Consider the following 25376-nt stretch of genomic DNA (forward strand, 5'->3'; position numbering starts at 1 on the left):
AGAGAGCTGCTTCATGCTATCTTCAACACCTTGAACCAATCCTGGCTGACATGTATTTTTATATTATGTTTACAAGTCTACAGGTCCAGGCATGCTAAGTCATCTTTTCTTACAAATCAGCAGTGGTTAATGGTGTCACACATAAAATGGGCCAATTAGCAGATATAAATACAGTGGGGCTCAATACGAGTTTTCCGACGGTCGAAATATCAGCCTGCCAGTTATACCGTTACCGGTATGTTGTTCAACGGAATTGCCAATGCATCACGAGTTGTCGGGAACACAAACACCCACCTGCTGGAAACAGTAACTGCATGTCAGTAGTATTGACAAAAGAGGCATCAGTCGGTATTACTGGCTGATTTGTGCTGGTAATACCGATATCAACAAACAACAGACAATAAACACAAACAAAAACTGCCATCACAATAACGGGTGCCAGAAATAACGTCACCACCAGAACGGGAATGCCCCCAGAGGCCATCTTTAAAACACAATCCACCCTGAATCTCCCATTTCCTGCTGACATCTGATCCCAGAAGAACTGCCAACAGCATGTCCCAGCCAAAGAAGTCCTGGGTACCAGAATTCTAGATCCACAAGCCGAAATTCACAGATGCAGAGCTTACTGCATTGACTCATGCAGTGGTAGAGCACTCAGAAGCACTCTATGGCAGTCAGCATGGAAGAACACGAGTTCAAAGGAAGACTGCCCTATGGGCAGAAGTGATGGCAATGGTGATGGGTGTGAGGACTGTCCTCCACAGTGCAATGGATTGCCACAAAAGATGGGATGACCTTAAGGCCAGGATCTGAAGCATCATTGCGAAGCACAGGAGGGAGAGCACGGTCAAACCCCTACGCTTCATTTCCTGGGAGGATACGGCTAGCTCTATTCAGCTCATGGAGGGCATCGAGGGGGTTGGGAGCACAGAGGCTGGAGCAGGGACGCAAGGCGATTGCGGTAAGTACAATAGACACTATGTACAAGCAAATGTTGTGTCCGAATGTATGCATCACCCAGCAGAGAAGCACCAAATGGGCAAGGGAATTTGTCCAATACATGTCAATCACTGCAAATGGCCAGTCAACACACAAGTGCCAGAGGATGTGGGTAGATGCACAAGCAACAAAGCCAAAACCTGCAGCCTGACACATGGACACACGAGAAGCACCCATGCCAAGGGAGGCCATATCACATATTGAAGGCCCACTGCACACACAACAACACGCTCCCTTGGCAGGACACTGTATTCCCAACAGGAACACAGTCCATGGACAGTTATGGGGTTGGACCCTGTACACCTGGCACATCAGCCACATCCAAACCTGCACAACCCTTGCCAGCAGGGGCAGACGGCAGGTCAGGGCCACCAGGCCACCTCCTCCACCCTAACCACTTCCATCTCGACCTCTGCCACCATCATCAACATCACCACATCTGCCACCATCACCACCAGCATCACCTCTGCCTACCACTGCAACGGGCACACCAGCAGTTCCTGCGGATGTCGCCATCCTCATCGACGTGCTCAAAGGTCCCTACACTGGACAGTCAGGACCAGCACCACTTGCCAAAGCCACCACTGCTAGGTCTGATCCAGCCCCTGTCAAGAGACACAGTGCTGCCATCTCTCACATGTTCCGTAGTCGCTGGGGCCCAAACACACCCACCTCATCATCACAGGCAGTGCAGCCATCAGGGCCCATGTGTCCACAACTGATGAGGAGGAGGATGACCCCTCATATCCGTTAGCCTGCTACAGTCCCAGGTCACTTCACAGCCCATCACGTCTGCCGCTGCCCAGTATCACATCCTTGAATGCACTCCTGTGTGCCATTGAGGATCACCAGCCTGCCATGGCCAATCTTGCAGGCCAGCAGCTTGAAGAATTGCGTGCCATGCACAGATGTTTGTGGATTTGGGGGACATTTTGGTGTAGGGCATTTTACAGTGGAAACACTGGACCCGTCTATCCCAACAAACTACAGACTGATTACCACGGTACCTTTTTTACTTAAGATCCTTGACAGAGTTGCCTACATCCAAATTCAGGACTACCTTGAGAACAACCACCTCCTCGGTGATCACCAATCTGGTTTTAGACCACACCACAGCATTGAAACTGCTCTAATAGCCTTAAAAACACAAATTGATGCACTCAAGGACCAAGGAAAAGAAGCACTACTGCAAATCATCGATCTCTCGGCCGCCTTCGATCTGAACGAACATCCAAGTACTCTGCAATCATCTGGATTCACAAAAATTGGGCTCCTGGTGGGGAGCCTATTCTACCCAGGAGGGTTTGTATCTTCTTACATTCTTGCATCTTCAGTGCATTTCTCACCAGACAATATCACCTGTATTAAATTGTTTCTAAGCAAAAGAACCATGAGAGTCTTTTCTCCTCTTGCAGCAGCTGATCCAATCCGGATAACCTACGGAGTGCAAGAAGGCTCATGTGTCTCCCCGATCCATGTACAATATATTTACCAAGCCTCTGTTCGACAATCTAGATGATCTGGTTGTCACCTACACTAACTATGCAGATGACACCCACATCCTCATTCCTCTCACGGGAGAGTATGACAAGGACGTGGTCTTGGTAAATAGAATTTACCTCATCATTCAGGCCTGTACGGCCGCACTCGGCCTATACCTGAATGACGACGAGTCCGAACTCCTAATACTTGGAAAGACAGCTTACCTTAACAAACTTAGCTCTAACTACACAGCCTTTAATATAAACGGTAATAGCATTAAAGTGGTTAATAAAGTAAAAACGGTTCCATGTGTTTAATATCCCCAAAAAAATATTGCCATACAAACATATCGCCATATTTTTAGGCCGATATTAAGGCATGGAACCTGCGGGGGACACCCCCGCAACCACAGCTCCCAAAAACCCAAAAAATTATCCCCGTCCAAAAATAACGCCTATGGCCGTTCCAAACTACCATATATGCGGCAATATTTTTGGTGGGGATAATATTTAGTGATACCGTGAAACCCCAAGGTTTTTACCTTGACTCCACCTTCTCATTCAATAAACAAGTCAGCGCCATGGCATCCTCCACTGCGTATACTTGCAAACTGATTAGGGCATGTAGATCTTTCCTTTCAAAAGATAACTGCACTACTTTAGCCAGAGCCCTCATCCTCTCCAAACTGGATTATTGTAATGCGTTGTATCTGGGAGCAAGTAACAGCATCACTAACAAACTCCAAATCCTGCGATATAACACCCTCAGAGCTGCCCATGCTATTCCCAAAAGAGACCACATATTGCATCTAAGAAAACAGATCAAATGGCTCTCCACAAAGGAAAAAACCATGCTCAAAACTGTATCGCTAATGCACAAAAGCCTCAATCAAGCGGCCCCTACTTACCTCATTGAGAGAATCACGGAAAAATCCTCCTCACAACCCACAAGGTCAATCAACTCATCCTGTCTAGTCGTACCTAGATTTAGACCAAAGAAAGCAGGGGGTAGTAGTTTCCCTGTAAAGGCGGCACAAGCCTGGAACTGCCTACCTCTCTCACTGAGAACCAACCAACCATTACAACTATTCAGGCGTAACACCATAAACTGGCTGGTTACCAACGATTTGGAATAGCCCCTGCCCTGCCCATACTAGGCTATGTAAGAGGATTCAATTCAGCACTACAGCCAAGTCAACGCCTAGTCTAGAATACTGAATGAAAACCCTTATTGATATATCTTTATGTCCAGTTCATGCGTTCTGGATGACTACCCCTATATAACACCCCTCTCTCAGAATCCCCCTGACCCCACTGAGCCAAGAAGTAGTTCTGTTTTGCAAGTTAAAAGGTTTAATTGATAGTTTGAACAATATATATATATATATATATATATCACACTTTATAATAAATTAATAATTGAATATCACACTTAATCTGATATGATAAAGATTAACAACGGAGAATCTGGCACTAGCACACTTCTTTATAATCACTAAGGAGTTGACATGAAATGGATAAGATAGCAACAATACTTTTATGGTTTCCAATAGATGCAATGTGGAATGAAATGCAGTAAAGAAAATAACTTGATAGGATTTCAGCAAAGACAATGTAATCACTTTCTTGTACAATTCACCCCCCCCCTTTTATGCAATGCAAGGAAATGGAAGGAAGGCACACAGTTCTCAGAAATGCAATTAAATGTGATGCAGTTAACCCAGCAAGCTTAGACTACAGAAGTTGGAAACACAGGCAAAATGCTTTTATATGTGCTGGCAAGTAGAAAAAAATATGCTAAAATGCTTTTAATTCCCTCTAGGAGGTTTAGGGTGAGTGGTCAAGTTAATATTAGTCCAGGCTCACTTTAGCAAGGATCTAGGAGTAATTGGTAGGTTAAACGAATTTCTGGCAAATGGAAGGCAAGCAGCTATCTTTTTGCAAGTGGAGAAATTTGCAAATCGCGGTAAAATTCGCGAATGCGTCTGGTGCGATTACAGAGGAAATACAAGGGCTAGCAATATCGTTTTGGGTCCTAGGAAAGCCTAGGATCTCAGCTTCCAGATGAAAGTTACTGCAAGTCTCTAGCACAAATGGTCACGGAGATATGAGTGATTAAATAAAGGTTGTTTTTCAGATTTTAAATTTTAAAGTTCAAAAAGACAAGTGCAGCTTGCAAATAGAAAATGACAAGTGACAGCTTTGCAAATGACAGGTGACAGTTAGGAGACAGTTCTACTTAGATTAAAATAGGATTGAATTATATTATTTTAACTAAGAGATTGGGTTCTGCACAGTTTGCTATGTACTCACAATATATTTAGAAATATGCCTTGCCACGGATCTGGTCAGGTTTAGGACTGGACTCTGGTCTCTGCACTTCACAGTGATCTGGGTCAGCTCTCTCTGGTTCTGAAGATTGAGGGATTTAAAGTCTGGATCTTTCTGCACAGCTTTCTCTAGAGATTGATGGAGGTAAAGTATGGATTTTCCAGCAGAGCGTCCCGCAGCAAATGGATTTGAAGGTCCCTATCTGTCCTGTCTCTCTGCTTTTATGTGTTTTTAAAATGGGTGTGTGTGAGCAGCATCACTAGCCAGCCCCTCTCCACTTATCATTGGCCAAGCTTTCATTTCTCCCCTGATTGGGGGAGCTAAGTTGTGTCAGAGTGATGTCATTTTACAGCCTGCAGAAAGTCCACTCCTCCTGTCAACTTGCACACAAATCTAGATTTGAACCAAAGACATATTTGCAGAGGTACATATTGTTTTAAAATTACACGCATCCCTCACATATCACAGGAGGTATCCTCTGTTCAAACTCTGCTCTTCCTGGGGGCTTGCATTCAGAAATGGCAATATTTTGCACTTTTTAACTGGTTTGCAATTTCGGACATTAACCCAAATTTACATACATGTGCGCAGGGAGTATGGACATTAATTGATGAAGTTTCAGATTTTTAACATGCATGCATTTAGAGTAATATCCTCTTTTCCGCTAAAACCCCCCTGAACATGCCACTGGTTCGAAAAACCTCTTAAAATGTGGGCAGAAAAATCACAAGAATTATGGTATCATTTATAAAATTTTCACATGTCCGCTCTATGAGTTATTCATCTTTTTCTAAAACCATATTCTGGCATTAGAGGTGTGTCTTTTCAGGTCACATGGTACAGAAACCAGTCTTTCCAGTTTCTGCCAAGCTCAGAGACCCTGCCCCTCCCAGCTTCTGCCAAGAGGAAGCTGTTTTACGACATCTGCAATAAGCCATCTGCCTGAGTCAGGACAGGGCTTTGTTCAGAGCTCCTGTATTCTGTGGGGCTCCCCTTAATTCAATTATCAGAGAGATGGCATATCCTTAGTGTGGCCAGCAAAAGGCAGATAGGCCTGGGAACACAGCTGTGACTCAAGTTTCACTCCTGATGGGGGTAGTTGCCAGGCAAATTGGAATCTCTTTAAGCCAGTTTTTAGCTACATGTCATTTCTGTTCCCCAGTTTCTGCATTCAAATAAACTAACAATTTCACATATGCAGCTAGAATGCTGATTCTAAGTTTAAAACTATGACATTTAAACAATTTCAACCTATGTGACACTCAAAAGTAGGTCACTCAGTCAATTTGAACATTTAGATTTGTAGTGTCTTTCAGTCCAAATTTACTTAAACTGCTGAAATCCACAGCTCAGCCAGTCTTGTTATACACCTTCAAGTCACTTCAGAATATAACTTTACATTGGATCCACCTCTCAGTAAGTCTTTCTTTGGCTTGCTTTGGGTTCATTTATTCAGTTTTCTACAAAATCTGGTGGTTTTAAAACGCCGGCTTTTGGATAGTGGTGAGTACTGGTACTGCACCCCTTTTTGGGATTTAAGAAAATGAATTCTCCACAGTTATGGGTTTGCTTTTGGCAATCAGCATTGCCATTCCCAATGGTTTCAGACTACTGTGTGGGTAGTCCAATGGTGGTTTTAGGCAGTGTCCTTCTGTGCCCATAACATCGGCAAAAATGGGTGGCAGCCTATTCTTCATGCACTTCCCTGGGCATTTTCTGGGAAGCTCTGGCCATCATGATGTTTTCATGTCAGTACTGCACAGTTTTGAGGTAGGGCTCGGATGCATGGGTAAATACATCCCACAGCTACACGACCTCCTGAGTTGCTCTTTACATATTCTCTTCTTGACTGGTTACCCCTGCCCTGTAACACTGTATTTATTCCCCCTTACTCTACCCGATACCTCTTACCCTATCCTGTGCCACTTACCTTACCGGGCACACTATTCTATTGTCTCTGTTGTTTATAGATTTCCATTGTATCACTCTTGTATAAACTGTATTTATTTATGCTTCATGTTGTATATTGCATCTACTTTAACCAAGCTAAAAGTATACTTATAACCTCTGTGCTAAAGGCGCCCAGATACCCCTGAGTCCGGCGCGCCATATAAATAAATAAATAAATAAACAAACAAACAAACAAACAAACAGTTCACAGAGAAACATATAAGGTCTGGGGAGAATAGCTCAGCAGCAACGTGTTCGCCTTGGAAGCAAGACGACATGGAGCAACGCAAGTTCTATCCCCGGATCCGATCTTAGAAACCTCTGGGTATTAAGCGCGTTATAAATAAGCAATCATATCATATCAGATCATAACATACTTTCACTTGAAGCAATGACAGGACATTACTATTTTTCGTAGAAGTGATTTCTGTGATTGTGTAGAATGCATGCAAAGGTGCAAGGGGAGTGCAAAGTGGAGGGGGAAATCAAAACATTACTCTATCAGTTTCTGCTGGGCCATGTGCCCATCCCTGGCCTCAATGTGCTCGGTAGGCAAGTGCATGGTTCCAGCTGGAACTGCTGCTTCATCCTCTGGGGGGAGGGGAGGAATGCCCAGATCTGGGGCAGGGGTCTGTTGCGCCTCACAGAGATGCTATGCAACATCGCACAGGTCAAAAGAAGCTGGCCCACCTTGTCTGGCCTGTACATCAGCACACCCTATACTGATGCAGGCATCTGAATCGGGCCTTCTAGAGGACAAAGCTGTACTCTATTATCACTGTGGTCCTACCATGCACCCTCTTATATGTCACTTCCTAGGGCATTTGGGGATTCCTCAGAGGGGTCATAAGCCACAGAAGATGTGGTTATCCAGAGTCACCTACAAGTAGGAAAGACACAGGTGTCACTCATGATGATCAGCAGTTGAATTGCCTGTTACGGCAGCATCTCAATAGTCAGTCTGTGCATGCGTGTCCCATGTGTCAATGTGCCACACTGTTCCACATTCCAGTCCTTGCAGGTGGATTGCACTGCTCAGGGGGTGTCCAGTCTGACATGGTACTACTTGCACACTGCACACGGCCAACACTCATTGCTTCTGGGGCATTTGACAGACAGGGCAGCATACCAGGGGTGGCTGTCTGGGCCTGTGCATTGCTCCCATTCATGGTACATAATGGGAGTCTGGGGTACATGTGTAAGTCGTCTGTGTGGCATCCAAGATGGTCTAGTTTCCCTAGGTACTGAGTGCATGTCAATTGGCAGAGTAATTGCATTGTGTCATTCCATGTATGGGGGTGTCATTGGGTGCTCTATTTTATGGCCACACCATAGGCACCATTTTTGTTTGTGGTCCCTCACCTAGTTGTTGTACAACACCCTGTGCTCACGCCAAGTGTGTCTGGGCAGCCTATTCTGGTCAACTGATTGTCATTGGGGTACAGAGCTAATTGAAACTTACTGTATCTATGTTGTGTCTGATGAGTGGACATCAACCTTGCTTGTTGTGGGTGTGAAATGTCATCTTCTGCCTTGTGCCCAGCCTCTTGTGGCTGGCCCTGGACATACATGTGAAACCCCCAGGGTTGCCAGGCCCACCACTTTACTGCTATTGCATGTTGAGGGATGAATGGTGGTAAATTCTGGTACCTGTAAGTACATTGTGTGTGGATGTCCCATTGGGGTTGCAATGTCCTGGCCAGTGACTGCGGCTTATCCACTCATGTGCTACTCCTGTGGGTTGCAGCCTGTCATTTGTGGGGTGCTAAAGGTCCTGCTTGTACTGGGTCTTGTCAGGACATGCATTTGCGACATTGTTGCAACCCCCATTTTGCCTGTCACTGATACAGCAAGATAGGTGGGATTGTACATGTACTCAACTAATGTCAAGGTCCTGTGTCCTCTGTGACGCTCCATGTAGGCCACACCATGCTGTTCCACAGAACCAATGTTTCATGGGTTGATCCTGGGAATGGGGTGCAGCAGTGGGTGATGGTAAATTCAGCTCGACAGGTGACCTGGACAGTCAGTGTATGGAATTGGTTCTTGTTTCTGTAGACGTCCTCTGAGGCATGGGGGCCACCAGCTCGACATGTGTGCAGTGAAATGCTGCCACCACATTGGGCCTGCATGCTATGGCATAATAGCAGACCTTGGTGGCATTCAGCTGTGCCTGGCTGGTTTGGAGGGCAACGTGCTGCCCCACATGGTGCATGAGTGCCTCCAGCACCTCCACCAGCACTCTGCAGATGACTTACAGAGTGCAGTAATGTTCCTGTGCAAAAGAAGTGCAGGAGGGACACCAGCGTTACCAGTGGTGGTATGGCTGTCCTGATGCCAATCCTGTTCTAAATGTCCTCTTGGATGTAGATGGTTTAGTATTGTCTCTCTGTTGAGGCGGTACATGGTGTGTATTTCTGTGTCTGTATGTGCCCAAGGTGTGGCCCTTGCACAGGGAATCACTGAACGCCTTGTGTTGCATCTCCGCCTCACCACCTACATCCCCATCATCATCCTCCTCCTCCTCCTTCTCTCCATGGCCTCCTGTTGCCTCCAGTGGAACTCCAACCCACACAGCTCTAGGTTGATCTGGAGCAGCCCAAGTTTGATGTTTGCAGCATTGTGTGATGGCATGGTTGTGTGGGAAGTGGTTTTGGGGAAGGTGTGGCCCTTTCAGACTCTTCCTGTGTGCATTATGTGCACCTGGGTGGGTTGGGTGCACATGTGGCCTTATTTCCTTCACCTGTGTCCTTTTACTGGCTGCTCTGAGGTGTAGGTCTGTCTGGACCACTCTTAACGGCCTCGGTCCTGGGCCCAGCCACTCTCCACTTGCACTGATGCCCTGGAACCCCTCTGCACTGCGGGACTGTCTCTGTATCCCTACAGCCCCCCCTTTTCCAGCACTTGTTCTGCACTTACCTTGCACTTGCCACCAGTTGGCCCTATTTATTTATTACTTTACGCCACTTACCTTTACTGCACTTTCCCCCCCTCCCCTTCCCCTTGCACTTTTCCCCCTCCCCCACCCTTGCGCGATCTGAATGACACCTGGCCTAGTAGGATCGTTGTCTGTTTCCCCTTGTTTCCTCCCCTCCCTGCCTCGTCGCGCCTTGAAACACCTGTGTATAGGCGCGTTACAAATGCCATATCATATCATATCTGCCTTGGTTTTGCTACTATTACTGGCAATTAACGCCTGTATTACCGGCAAATCCTGACTCGTAATCAGGCGGTAATACCGTAGTGTCGGTAATACCGGTGCTGGCTTCTGGGTCATCCAGAATTACTGTTGCCGGTATTACTGGTGCCCGTAATTCAAGATGTGGTTGTACCTATGCTGGTAATACCGGCAACAGTGTTCTGGCCAACTCGTACTTCACTGGTATGGTAAAAGTGCAGGTAACCAGAATTACTGTCAATTTTACCATATACCAGCAAAATCCGCATTTTATTGTAAGGGTTTTGACTTACTTTGCTAGATACGTTAGAAAAAATATATTTTACCTTGCATACTTGGCAAATCTGTAACAGTTCTTATATAGAGAAACATATCAATGAGAATGGGCATCTTATTATTATCACATTTTGCTGCCTGGTGGTTTGCCAGAAAGACAAAAAGTACATTTGTTTTATGTTTGATTACTGAGCAGACCCTGCCACAAGCTATGGTGCCGCGGACATCTGACAATTGCAGTAAACACTGTTACCATGCAGAGGAAAAGCAAGCAGAGAAGCAGGTGCCAAAGGAGAAGTAAAATGCAAGGTAGGGGGCACTCTGCCTACCAACGTATTTGAAGAATGAGATCAAGACCACCTGCCTTTACCCCAGAGGGCTTTCCCAAAACCTGTTTCTATTGACTGCTTTCAACATTCTATTGCTAATAACATTTGACTCACAGTACGTATTTGGATGAAATTAGTCAAAAATAAAACCTTGACCCAATACCTCTAAAACTGGCAATCTTTGGGAAAATGTGATAGTTCATAAGTTATTAAGAAAACAGAAAAATACTGTTTTCAGCATACTCCCATTAATTTTCCTATAGAGAAAACTTGCTTTCATGGAGCACTCGTAGTGTGAAAACTGCTGTTCAGATTTGCTCCAAATAATAAAAACCCTGGGCACAAAGCCATGTCGATGTGCCTTTTGTTGGTTTGGTGCAAATCAGTCCAGTAGTTTTTAAAATATCTAACATCGAAGGCTATGCCCTCCAGACACATTTATTTACTTCCCATGGTGCATTGAAGTCATGAGGCTTTCAGAATTGAAAAGACACCACTGTTGTTTTGTTCAATGCAAGCGATTCCTGCTGTAAGTCCAACTTAAGCTGAAAATAAAAAGTGTTCAACATTATATTTGGGTGAGGGAAAGGAGTGGTTTCCCTTCAGGTTATAGGTGGGGAGGAGAAAACTGGACCACATTTTCTGTGGGAGAGATAGGGGTGGTGAGCCCCTTTGTGCCAAAACATTTTCTTCTTACTGTGGAAATCCTGTGGGATTGTTGCAAGATTTCTGTGGTAACATCTTAACATGTGCTAAGACAAGAAAATATGTTAAATGAACTGGAGAGTGACACAGAGGATTGGAGAGGGCATGGGAGGATTTACACATGGAGGGGCTGTGGGGGCCTAGAAAGGAGTAGGGGGACATGTGATGATGAGCAGTGGGGGTGGGTACATACACACAAACACACACACCTATTTACTATTTAGCGTCAGAGGGTCAAAATGGAAAATGTCCAATGTACTGTAGAGGAGCAGGTGAACATGTTATCCCTAGCTCCCGCCCCCTCACCTCCATCATACTGGAACAGTAGGAGAAGACCCCTACGTGGGACATCAGCTATCATCCCAATACTGCATGGAGTGTATGAGGCATGATATGCACTCAGACAATCGTATCGAATGTACCCTTGCACTGAGAGGGTGGAAGGATGTCTGCACACACCATTGGATATTGTAGAGCTATACATGAAATCTGACAAGAGCAGAGTGACGTCATAGAGGAAAGATACTGAAACTTACTGAAACAATATGCAAATACCCAAAGAATAAGGATTTAACTGAAGTAACAAGAGAAACATGTAATTGAATATGAAGAAATGGTATTTTTTTAAAAAGATAAAGTAACCTGCTGATTAATAAATGTATATACGCAGGAAAGCAAGGTAGATAAGACATATAGAAGCTTGCTGCAGAGGATACCATAACATGGCTAGAGCGGCCATGATGGAAAGATGGACGTCGGACTCATATTAAAACCATTCAAGCTACCCTGGAGACAGACCAGGGCTGCAGATTCAGGAGACGCTGGAAAAACAGCCTTGCGTGAGGAATAAAGAGGAGTCTATTGTCTTGGGATCAAGGATGCTACTTCAAGGAATAATTGCAAGGCACAATGGGAGTCAAAAGGATAAGCCATTGTACGTAAAACATATTTCTCTCAGATCAAGCAAAGGAGAAAACAGCTGCAAAAGCCAAGTATTAGACAATTAACAATGCATAAACCCATGTAAGATGGAGTGAGCAAGTCTCTAGAGTCCAAGAAGGGTAATGACACCCAATTCAATTGAATCAAATAGCAGTAAATAGAAGGTGAAGATGGACAGATTTGTGGTCTCCTCACACGTGATTCAAAGTTGAAAACAAAGGCTGTTCATTAAGCCCATACGAAGATTATAGTGTGCATTCATTCCCTTGAATGTCCCAGAGCAGAGAGCAGGCTTTGAGGTCAACTACAAAGTAGAAGCCATGGCTTAGGGCCTGACCGATGAGAGAAGATGGACTGTATGGGAAAATGGGGAGTAGTATGAAGTTGCTTGTGGCACCTGAGATTCATTTTGCTTACATGCTGCTAATGAGCCGAAAGTCCAAGGTTGGCAAAGAATGCCAACCAATCAGAGGGTCTATGTAGCAACATGCTATACAATGTTGCAAAGATCAACCTGTTGCCATTTTTCTGCTATAATCATTTGTATTCTTATTTAGATGTAGTTTGAGGCAGGCCCACCAGATAAGGGGCAGCAAATGAAGTTATTAACGCTTACATATACTATAGGTACATATGTTCCCTTAACCAATCCCTCCCTTCAATAGGTTTTAGTTTGTCATGTAGGATGACATCATAGATGATGCATATCGAGGTATACAACCTTTGTATAATCACATTTGGGTGTGAGTGTGTGAACTACTGCCAGTTATTCGCCCGATTGCCCTACTCTATTTCTATGCTGATTAAAAAACAAGTAGTTTTGGTAATTCCATCTAGCACAAGAGATGCTTCAAGGTGTTAGAGCACAGTAGGTTAATTCCTGACAAGTTTTATGGCATTGTCCGGTTTCTTCAGTGGACATGTTGCGCTTCAGCCAGGCCCGGCTCCAGGAATGTTCATCTGGGTGGGCCAGGTTTGTGATCAGGGGGGCCCAATTTCTATTCTGTGTGGGTGCTTGAGTACTCTAAAGAAAGGGCTGGTATTAATCCAGATTTCCCAGATCCGTGATCCAGAAGAAAATGCCTTCCCAGATCTGGACAAAAATAAATGTGCACCACTCTATAAAAACAGCACAGAGTAAAGGAGAAACTAGGATAATAGTGTTGCAACATCAATCTACCTATCTTCACTTGTCATCTGCTCCTCCTGTTTCTATTATATCCACTTCTCCTTCACCTTGCACACCCAATCACCTTTCATCAGGTCAGGTCCCCCTGACCACCATTCCCATTTACCTCCAATCCCACCTACCCCAAAAACCCACACCATGGTCATCATTACAAGTTTGCCGGTCTGGAAATAAGGGTGCCGGTAAGCTTACCAGCACTGTTGTTTCCGGACTGGCAAACTACGAGTCTGCTTGCCAGAGCCGCTGTCTGACAGGGCAGACCCTGCCGGACACAGCGGCCACGGTAGGCAGACCGTCACGGAAGCACCAGCACTGTTAACAACGGTGCCGGTGCTTCCCTGTTCCCCATTCCCATGGTGTCTTACGGGACTCCATGGGAATGGGGACTTACAATGTACCGGCGCCTGACTTTCCGGAACGCCCGGGTTGTAATACCCCAGTCTTTCCAGCAAGTCTGGCGCCGGTAAATCATTAAGGGTCTGGCGGCAACCTGCCGGTAGTACCAGCACGGTTATCGCCAGACTCTTAATGAGCCCCCCATGTCTTTCTTGGCCTGGCTGCGGAGAATCGACAGTGATGCTGCCTCTTCCTCTGCAAGAACTGGGCAGCGAGGCCCCCAGTCTTTGTTCCATTTCAGTTGGTGCGTGCCCAACAATGCCATCCCAAACACTGTGGCTACTCCCAGCAGGCCCAGAAGGAGGTGCTTTTTGTCCCGCCATCTAGTTGTAAAAGACATTCCCCCCCTCTCCAGAATACAGAAGCAAGGAATAGGACATCTTGTATCTTACAAAATGACATTTCGAAGAAAATCATTTTATTTTTTTGTTACATTTTTGAAGAACACTTTAATTGAGTTGAGTACACGAGGGAGTGGTAGCATGTAGGAGAGAGAGTTTAGGGTTGGGGGGAGTGGGATCAATAGGCAGACAGTGCAGGTTAAGGGGTTTCCAGCTGCCTGGTATCGCTCCCGGTTGGGCTTGCCAGGGAGGAGAGGTGCTTCCTCCCTGCCATCCCCCTGTACATCAATGTCTAGTACATTCTGTTTACATGCTGGTTATAAAATATGCAATTGTCCATGATGGCTTTTTGTTTGATGTGTTTACTTTTATTTGCTATTCAATTTCACAATTTTGTTCAATATATGTGGCCTGATATTTTCAAAGAATGGTGCGTGTGTTCTTGGCAGGTCCTCACACATGCGCTGCTCAACTATTAAACCGCGAGTGAGGCTTTTTTGAAATAGCTTATACTGTGAACTGAATGATTACATTATTACCCAGGATCACACACTTTGGTTAAGCGGGAAAGTCAGAATTTGAAACTTGATTGAAATTTAGATAGTTGACTACGCATCCTCCAAGCTCAAGTTGGTACAAATATGTGTTGAAATTTGGTTTTGAATATCTAAAATAATCCTCAATTTTATACAATTGATTTAAAAAGTCACATGATAAACCAACCTGACAAGGTTATCATTGTAGAAAAGTGTTGATGAAAAAGAGTAAGGGAGTAATTTTGTTTGAAATCCTAAATTGCACCACTCCTGTTTTCAGTTTTTGGCAAAAGTACACCTCCATGCAATTGTAATTGTTTCCACCAAGTACCGGTAAAGTAAAGCATAAAACACTGGTAAATATCGCCTTTGATCTTCCCTTTTCCTCTGTGTGTCTGGAAAAGTGTAAATACCTCCCACAATTGTTAATTGTGGGAGCCATCCACAATGTTTTCTTTAGGAATATGCCTGCTTTTACCAGTGTAAAAACGTCAGGCGGATTCCATAGGAATCCATTGGTTTTGCAGCAACATAAAAATACATTCTGGTGGAAAACCAATCGGATTCGGCAAAGGGACCTTTAAGAGCAGGCAAACTTGTTAAATTCGATCTGCTCGCCAACTTCGCCTACCACACCATCCAAATTCCTGCAGTGAACAAAAAGTTGTGATAAATGCTTTTAGCACAACTTTTTCCACTTCGCTTGACTTGGAAAATGATCCACAATGCTTGTAGCTTTATTTTCCCCATCCTGAATGATAGCCTACAAACTCCAGCATAAAAGTTAATGAGAATTTAAAATAAATCTGATAAGAGTACCAACATCAACCCCAGACAAGTGTTTCGGTCTGGTTGGACCTCATCAGTATGGTGGAGCTGGTGCAATCTAAGAATAGTGAGAAAAGGTTCCACGTCTGGGGCTGCTGCTGGTACTCTTGTTCAGAGGAGAATTGCTTAGCATTTCGGTGCTGGACTGCCCTAGGGCAGGACAAAGACTGATATGTTTTAGATATTTCTCCTTTGTGAAAGATAGTGACCTAAAGACTCTGGGTAAGTCTATCATAATCGGGACTAATGTCCGGCAGAGGTACTCCCAGGTCCCCACTTGTTTTATGCATATTAAGTAACTTTGGGTCTCACCCTAAGTTACTAGGGGAATCCAGACGTGGCCACTTGCTCACTATTCTTAGGGAGACACAGCTCCACCCTACCAATGAGGTCCAACTAGACCAAAACACGTGTCTGGGGTTGCTGTTGGTACTCTTGTTCAGAGGAGAATTGATTAGTATTTCAGTGCTGGACTGCCCTAGGGCAGGACAAAGACTGATATGTTTTAGATAGTTCTCATCTGTGAAGATAGTGAGCTAAAGACTCCGGGTAAGTCTCTCGTAACTGGGACTAATGTCCGACAGAGGGAATCCCAGGGCTCCCATTGTTTTTTTCACTTTTTGATTTTACTCCTCTCCGCTCCAGAATTACATTTTTGTTACTACCAACCTTATTTTTTCACTTATACTTAAGTTGTTATTGCAGCAGAATATATATTTTCAATGTAATTTGTGAAGGACCCCTGTTGATTGATGCACCTTGTGTAGACATCTGTGTGAAAGCAACATCATGGGGGTCATTACAAGATAGGCGGTAGCCTATTAGCACCATGGCTGCCTCCCATACCGTGACCGAGTCCGGTCTTGTTCAAGTCCATTGTCCAGTCCATTGCGCCCCAGAGGGACCGGTAAATCCCCATTGAACAAACCATTCCCCATTCCCATTTGAGCCTGTTATTAGGGCCCTGGTCCCTTAGCGGAACCCGTAAAGGACGTGTGGTCCGACCACACGTCCCTTATGGTTCCCGTTAAGGGACCTCGGAACTGGGCGGTAGGGGATTACCGGCGCCGGTCTCCTTACCGGTGCCGGTAATCCCTTACCGCCCAACTCATAATGACCCCCCATGTGTCATTTATTGTTTGATATAGTTAAACATTTAATAAAGCATGATGTGAAAAAATGCTATATTCCCACAACAAAATAGACATGCGTTAAATGACAGAAACCAACTTTGTGATTTTAGGTTTGAGAAAATAGTTGTAGGTCTGCTTTAGTAAGTGTGATTGAGTATGCTTAGTGGTGTTTAATGGCCCTTCATCTCCCTGGTTGTTTGTGCTTTCATGTCTGTGAGGCATAGATCATTGTCCAGGGCAAGCAAATAAATTCTGGCTGGGCCTCCTGCAGTGCAGCCTTTCAGAATGATAATCTCTCAGAGGTTCCTGCTGCACATTTAGGGCCTGATTCACAGAACACTTTCCTATGGGATTGCGCCATTTTAAAACACTTCTGTGAATCAGGCCCTTCGAGTGAAATGCCCAGTGCTGGCGATTGAGCCGGCTCTCGCCAGAACCGAGATCCGGCACCAGATGTGTAGCTGGATCTCGGGATCTGGCCAGAGCCAGCGCTGGGGAAAAAAAAGGAAGCGCCCGTGAGCAAACTATAACTTCCTCTGGTGACCGTGTGCAAGGGGTTACAAGAGGGTGTTACAGTCCTCAGCCACAACCCGGTTCATTTATTTATTTATGCAACGTTTGTCGGATACATTGACCCAGATTATTTATTTATTTCTGTAACGTTTGTAAAATACCTGTATCCGACAAACATTGCATAAATAAATAAATATGCAGGTATCCGACAAACATTGCATGAATAAATAAATATGCAGGTATACGACAAACATTGCATGAATAAATAAATACCCCTATTAACATTGAAACTATCACACATGATGCAGCCACCCAACTGCTTTCAGAGGGGAGCTGCAGGAGCTGTGCCGGGTGTGGTTCAAGTAAACGAAAACCTTGCTTATAGCAACAGAAATCACCCTGTTTGAATAGTACCGAAGGGGATATTTAAAAAGAAAAATGGGGTGCAAACTGTGCATTTTAAAGAATATTTACTCAGCAACACTGGTCAAAACTATTTTTCCGCATAGTGAAGTAACTCATCACCAGTGCCATGGAAGTGGTTTAAAGTGGAATTGATATATAGTTTAGAAAAGAAGCAGCATGAAAGTAATAGCGCTGTTTAAAACTATTATTTTTGACATTTCCTTTGATCGGAGGTCAACTGCTAACTACGCTCCCCTAAACCCTGCCTCCTCGGGCACCGTCCCCCCAAACCACTGCCCCCACCCGGCCCTTGTGGGATCCCCCACCCATTTCTTTCCATTTCCACCACTCTAAATGCCCCCCTACACCGCAAATTCCACACTTCCTTGGGTCCCACATTGAAGTCCTCCTTTCTAGGGGGGGCCAGGGAGTGGCCTTGGGGGGGCCTGGCCCCCCTGTCCTCCCTGCTGGAGCCGGGCCTGGCTTCAGCACATATGTGCAGGTTGCCCTGAAATATTGTATGGGTAGTGTGCTGGTTTATGCAGGATGCACTGAACAAAACGACCTAACACTGGAATAGTGTTAATGGTGCCCTGGTCATGTGCAGAGATGAAAGGCATGAACAAAGAAAATGAAGTGGGCCTAATTGTTTGAACCAACTGAATGTTTTTCATTTCATTTTGACAGCAACCGCTAGTGCACATGATTAACTGTGTGTGTGTGTGTGTGTGTATGTGTGTGTATTTGGCGGTAGACGTTTTTGTGATATTTGAGGAATATTATTTTGGGTATATTTATTATTTCGTAACGTCCCTCTGATCTAATTAGTATGCACAGATGCTGATAACAGGTCAGATGCAGTAACTGTGTTTCGTAATAGCTTAAAGCCTACACTGGGCATTCACAATGTATATATACTTCAATTGAACTTGTTTATATGTTCCCCACTTTGTGTGTGTTTGTGTGTACATATACACAGAACCAAACATGAACACATTCAAATTCAAAGAGCTTTCAATAATTCCACTCACATGTAAATTAAGCACTGTTAGTTTAAGGTGTTAGAAAGCGTATTGATGTTCTCTCTTAGAATACTGGTGTTCAAGGCTACTGCTCATTCTCATTGTCTTCCTGTGGCTATTCAACACTCAGCATCTCAAGTATCATAGATGCCATCTTAAAATGACCAGGACATAAATGAGATTATAATGTCACACTATCTAACTTGTATGAATACATTGCAAACAGAATAACAGGTACACTAGTATTGATATCACCTCACGTTGTATATTTGTGAGCATATGGAAGCATTTTACATGATGCAAGTATACACATATTAAAACAGCAGAGATGCTAGCCAGAATACACATAATTAGTAATGATGTCCAAACATATTTTGCAAACTAGACATGGCCTTACCTGGAGTGATAGTGTTTGTATCGACGGAATCAGGATCAAGCTCGTCGTTACTCAGAAACTTTTGAATCCTATTTAAGGAAACGCTGGTCTAAGAAATGGAAAAAGTAAAATTATTCTCCAAATGCTTTTGAGTTATCTTGAGACAAGTCATTGGCCCACATTATGAGATTGCCGGTACCCGAGCGGTATTACTGGCAAACAGTAATACGGTTACCGGCACGCCGTCTGGTGGAATGCCCACCATATTCCCAGTGCCGATAACAGTGGTAAACCCCCTTTCCATGGATTCCCATATTACTCCATGGGGGGAATGTTGGTATTACCGTCACTGGTAATACCGGTGCCAGTAATGCCAGATATTTTTGGCCGGGAGGTGGTGGAATGACCTCCAGCTTTTCTGCACCAACAGAGACCAACATTTCTGTTGGTGCAGAAGTGTGCCGGTATACAGCAAAGTTGTAACAAGGGACGTTATCTTTGTTCAAATTACCAAGAGAGAACTGCAGGCAGCTTTGAAATGCAACAATCACCCCATCGCTTCTCACCTGTTTCAAGTGCTTACCAGGGCTCTGTTCTCCCCTGGGGACTAGCCCAGATCTGATGAATTATAGTGTATATTTCCTGTCTCCTTAGCAGTCTAATATGTATATGGGATAATAATCTCGTGTTTTAACAGCTGAGATTCCTTTCCTTTATATTGCTCTTGCCTTTGTTCTCTGCATATGACCAGGAGACTGCTAGTTTTATTATTATTATCATTATTATTATTATCATATGATAATAATAACTGTATTATTATGACTACAAATACGAATAATCATAATACTATTGATAATATTAATCATACTCATTTGTGATTTACATAGCACTTAATGCCGGATCGCTCTAGCATCAATACACTCTAATAATTGATGCCACTATTATTAACCACTTGTGATACCCAACGTAGCGACCTCTTGAGGATGAAGCCTGCATCAGCTTGACTGTGGTATTGAATGCATGCCACATGTCATGCTTCCTACCTGAGCAGGGTGCAGACAGTTACAGGTTGCCCTGAAGCTTAGGTAGTATGATGGTACTATGGTAGTAAGGTAGTATGACGGTTCATGCCGTTCGCGATGAACATAAAACGAACCAAAGTTGCACTACTATTGGGGAAGCCGCTGGCTGGTCAGGTGCAATAGATACCATGTGGGAGCTCGTCCTCTCTCCTGGCTTTTAATCAGGGCGTTGACACTTATTTAGATGACTGCAGCTCATGCCCCATAAGATGCACCATTAATGCCAACACAACAGACTACAAAGCGCAGGTCAGCTGCCAGAAGGAAGTGGCTCAAGTATGGCCTCTTGACGAGTTATGCACATGTTCCTTCTAAAATAGTGCATGCATTATTTCAAATAGTCTGCATGTCATGTCATTCCCCATCCTGTTTGGTGGATTGGAGTGGATGTGGTACAGTAGTGGAACACAACACTTTTCTACCATGTAAAGCTATGAACCCAAGGGTCTGCAATGACCCTCCTGTGCATTATGCCGCAAGGCGGGAGGGAATCAGAGCATCTGAAATGCCTCCAGTTTCATTCTCTTTGGGGATCCCCACCGCACATTCATGTCACTTAATATCTGTCATTGTTATTTTGTTTAGTTTCACCTTTTGGTGTGAGGCGAAGCATTGTATAAATCCTATGAGTATGTCCAACTCATAATCAAGCAATCATTTCTCAAAAACACTGCACGAGGGTAAATACATAAATGCCTATGAACAGGCAGTAGCTAAACACAGGCAGATGTTGTAATACTGCCTGCATTTACCATTAGCGCCTAATTTGCAGTGAGGGCCTAATCAACCTAATTATTTTGTGTTAATAAATACCAAGTTATCTTAAACTTCATGAAGACATACGGCCTCATTATCAATCTGGCAGTAATGGTACATCATGCAGTATTTAGAAATACTGCATCTTTTACTGCGACAATACATGTGTGTAATAAAAAATGGTGGAATAAATTGTGGAATTAACCCAATTTACAGTACTAGTAATGACCTACACATCATTACAACATGTGGCGATCCCAGATGCCCACAATGGAGTCCAATGGAATTGCAAAATGTGGAATAGATTGGCCTCTGATAACTGGAAAACTACAGTTACAGTTCGCAGTAATTGTCATTAAGTCTACCAAAGTTAATCCACCAAACTCTTAATGATGCCCTTAGACTGAAAGTAATAGGAATATATGAATGATGAGGCTTTTAAACACTCTGATTTCTAAAATCTGGCCTGGTGATCAGATTTCAGGAGGCCACCCCACTTATAGTGAACAAGGGAACTTTGAGAGGTTAGCCAAGCCCAATCAAGGTAAGTGTGCAGAGTGGTCAAGGCTTAGTAACAGGAATGAGTGAGTGTGGTCAGAGGTCCACAATGAGTCCACACAGTGGAACACACAATACATCTCCTTAGACAGCTACAAAACTACTCTATTTATTATAGTCCCAAAATACATAGGCCCAAAACAAACTAGAACAATTAAACAAACAGGTAAAATAATCACACAACACTCAGTTATCAAACTTATATACCGTCACCTGTGGTTTGCAGAAATGCATACTAGTCACCTAAACACCCAACAGTTAGGCAGACAATGAGGCAGTAAGGAAAACCAGTTCATAAGAAAAATACCCTAACTTTTTAAAGTCCAATCCCTATCTTGAATGGGGCATTCTGACCAAAAGTCACAACAGCTTCCTCTCAAGAGAGGGGAACAAGGTAGGAAAGGTTCTTGTGGTGGTGAAAAATGTTTCAGAGGTCTTCTCAACAATGTTACAAGTAAGTAAACCAATGTTCTGACCCTTTAGAACAGCTTTTAGAATAATTGTTTAAAAAGCTGAAGAATGGAACAAACCAAAGTGTATTCTGGGGTTTATTATAGGGGAGACAGGGGCGGCTGGAAGTATTGTGAGTACTCATCGCCCTGACTCTGATTTTCTGAAGTGACAAGGCTGGTCGACTAGGAGTCGCTGGAGGTAGGTTTTCTTGCCATTGTATCCAGTGAGGAAGCCCAGGAGCTGGGGGTGCAAAGCGGATTCCGATCGGGTCTAGGAGCCAAGTGCAACCCCTTCTGATGAAGAAATTCAGCAGGCACTGATGCAGGCCTCTTTACGACAATATACCAGATGGAGGAAAGCTGGTTTCAGCGACAGTCACCACACATGGGCGTTAGCAGCCGTCTCTCCATTCACAGTCGAAAATAAGACCTTCCAGGACAGGATCCCTTGATGTTGGGAAGCTGAAACTTGGCAGGAAGGCAACTTGTAAAATGTGCTGGTGACCACCGATAATCCAGGCAAAAACACTGAAAGGCGATGCTTTGGGCACGATAGCCCAATTCAGAGCTGGTCAGCCCACCGGGTGATCCAGATGATTGTGAGTGCTCCGAACTGAAGAAGCATGAGAAGACATCAAGACTGGTTGGCCCCACCAGTTCAGGTTCAAATCATGGCAGAGGGATTCTCACATCAGGTAATCCATCAGGGCTTGCAGGAAGGATCACCAGGCATCTTCATGAGCCATCCACGGATCTTCGGTCGGCTCCACAGTTACGCAGGATAATTGCCTACAATGCTGATCTCCAGAGATGGCTGCAGGAGTCCTCTTCTTATCCCAAATCCAGGATCATGGCAAAAACCAGCCCACCAATGGTAAGGATCTACCCCACTCACTCAGCCAGCAGTGGTCCAATCAGGGATCACTGTAGGTTTCACTCATGCATGCACACCAGAGTTTCTGGCACCATGGTTGTGGAATGGGACGAGGCAGTCCCAGCCACTTTCTGGGTCAGCACACAAAGGGCATGCATTAGTCCATGAAAACAGCAGCTTTTGTGGGCAAATGCATGACCATATCACGAATTTCCTGAACTGAGAAGGCAGGCAGAAGGCCAAGAAACAATATGTGCAAAGAAAAAGCAAAATATCACATGGCACCGCCGTTTTAGGGCAGTAGCCACATCTAGTAGCCAGACATGGTAAACGCAAATGTGCACACTAAAAGTTCTGCAAAAATGGTTAAAATAAATGTACCTGCTGCTCGCTCCCAGCTTGTCTTCAGGCACATATACAAATAACCAAAAAAACCAGTGTAAAAGACTAGGGTGCTATGAAAGTATTCCCATGCACTGCATTGTAAGATGCTGTGCACTGTCAGAAAAGTTACCAAAACATGTATAAAGTAAAAGACCAAAAACAAAACAGGGCTTCCCAGTACTGATAGTCCTAGGAAGTGATCAGTTTCCCCATGACAAATGAGCAAAAGGCCAGGGAAGTGAAGCTTCAGGCTAGTGGTTGAAGCCAGTCAGCAAAGATTTATATTGACGAAACACCATCAATTCAAACACAATTTTAAAACCAAAACCAAATGAATCTATGTACAACAATGTTAAGCTATTATAATGAGAATTGATCAAATAAAACATTCATAAACATTAAATGTTTAAAAGTGAAGAAACGTAATACTAATGCATTATAACCTACACATTCTTGCACTTATACACTTCATTTAATTTTCCAAAATTCACAAATAATCACCCCCCGTACATTTCTCCATTTTCCTCTTTAATCTCCAGGCTTCTTTTTTTTATTGCAACATTCCCCCATAGGGACAGGACATCGTTCCGTTCGTTTGATAGCAACTAGTCAGTTTCGAAAACAGGCAAAAGCTACATTTCCCTTGGTGTTATGTAAGCAGGCTAGAACATTATTTTGAAGAAAATAAAACCGAATCTTCTTGTGCAGCCTGACACTGGCTACACTTGTCATTAGACCCTGGTTTCATTTATTGGTAAATGCACCCATTGGCAAGGTCATGTGGCACAATTGCATATGCAACAGTTTGTCTTTCTTATTTTCAACCTTTTCTAGGTATGTTTAATGACCCAATTGGCACTTACTCTCTAGGTACCTTGAGATTAGGCCACTTATACTAGCTCTGGCCAATTTACATGAATAAAACCATTCTTCATAAACCTGTTCAACATCTGGTTTAGTGGGGAACGATGTTCCTGATGAATGTGCAATCCCATGTGTACACTAGATCAAAATCCAGGGATAGTTTGGGAACATAATTTAGGCATGGTATCTTGGATGCACCAGTTTAGCTGACCAGTTGTATCAAGAAGGTGCCCTGGGGAGTTAGAGTGTCTGCATTGATCCAGAGAACCAATTTGGCAGCCAGTCTTCTCTTGCGAGTGTGCACATACTTACCTTACTAATCAACACATAATTATCAATTTCAAGTTCCAAGATCATGAATTAAGCTTTATGAGTTTTCCCCGTAATCCCCTTAAGGTCTTTGTGACTGATATCTCATGACGATGTCTCAAGGACAATTAAAGACTATGAATGCATTATTATTTATTCCAATAAATGGTTTCAAAGTCTGTCGCTTTAGGTTTTGGACTGGCCTGTTACCGCAATAAACCCCTGTTAATTTTAATTATGGGCTTCACCAAGTACTGGATAATAATGTATGTCAAACATAAGGTTTTAATTTTCTCATATGAATTTAAAAAAAAGTATTGAATTACCTGAGCAATGTTGCTAATGACTTGCGGAAGCATATTCAGGGGAAATCGCAAGATGTTGAATAATGAAAGCGAAACAAATGCTTTTTCTGCATCGAGGATATTATTTTCATCCACTGTGACATATACAGCAAAAGTGGTCAAGGCAACCTGAAAAATTATTAGAAAAATGTAATTAAATTATTTGGAACAAAATAAATGTCATGAGATATTTTGACTACTCATTCCCAATCCCACAGCATGCTCTTTGAACTGCAAAAATCAATGTTTGGACAAAGAAACAGTAATTGTACAAACTTTATTGTGTCCATGCTGTTTGCACTAAGAACATACTCTTGTTTTCTTTGTGTACGTTGCCAGTAATTATACTATCGGAAAACATGTCCACACTAGTTCTGCCAATATATGAACATACTCCAGTTGGCTTTGCCATTAAACATGTCATGCCACAATATGGAAACATGTAAAAACTGTCTCCAACAACATGTCAGTCTAGCCACATAATAGAAAATCATTCTTGCTTTTCCATAGGTGCCCAGTAACTAATTCCAATGCACAGTAAGAAAAAGCTAGACTGGCTGCACCAAAATGCCAGACTAGTCATGTAATAACACAACTTAGTTGCTTCATCACAGGTGCTCAGTAAAACATGCAATGCCAAGGAAATAGCTAGACTGGCTGTACCAAAATGCCAGTCTAGCCAGGTAATGACACTTATGATGCTTCCTTTATCAAAGATGCCCAGTAAAAGATATCATGTCAACAAGTTTCATTGTGACAATTTGAGGCAGCCCAGGAGCACGCTGTCAGCTGCAGAAATCAGTGGGGGGGGCTCTATGAT

General features: G+C 43.7%; 1 protein-coding gene across 1 annotated transcript in view; it reads right to left on the minus strand.

The window, feature by feature from the left end:
- ABCC3 (ATP binding cassette subfamily C member 3) overlaps positions 1 to 25376 on the minus strand; it is an 804906-nt gene that overhangs the window by 287335 nt on the left and 492195 nt on the right. The window contains exons 13-14 of the mRNA XM_069654461.1: positions 24539 to 24685; positions 18955 to 19042 (exon numbers count right to left, since the gene is read on the minus strand). Of these exons, the coding sequence (XP_069510562.1) occupies positions 18955 to 19042; positions 24539 to 24685 (235 nt within the window). The remainder of the gene's footprint in view (positions 1 to 18954; positions 19043 to 24538; positions 24686 to 25376) is intronic.

This window comes from Ambystoma mexicanum, chromosome 3q (genome assembly GCF_040938575.1).
Source record: "Ambystoma mexicanum isolate Mex_15411 chromosome 3q, UKY_AmexF1_1, whole genome shotgun sequence".
Taxonomy (NCBI): Eukaryota; Metazoa; Chordata; class Amphibia; order Caudata; family Ambystomatidae; genus Ambystoma; species Ambystoma mexicanum.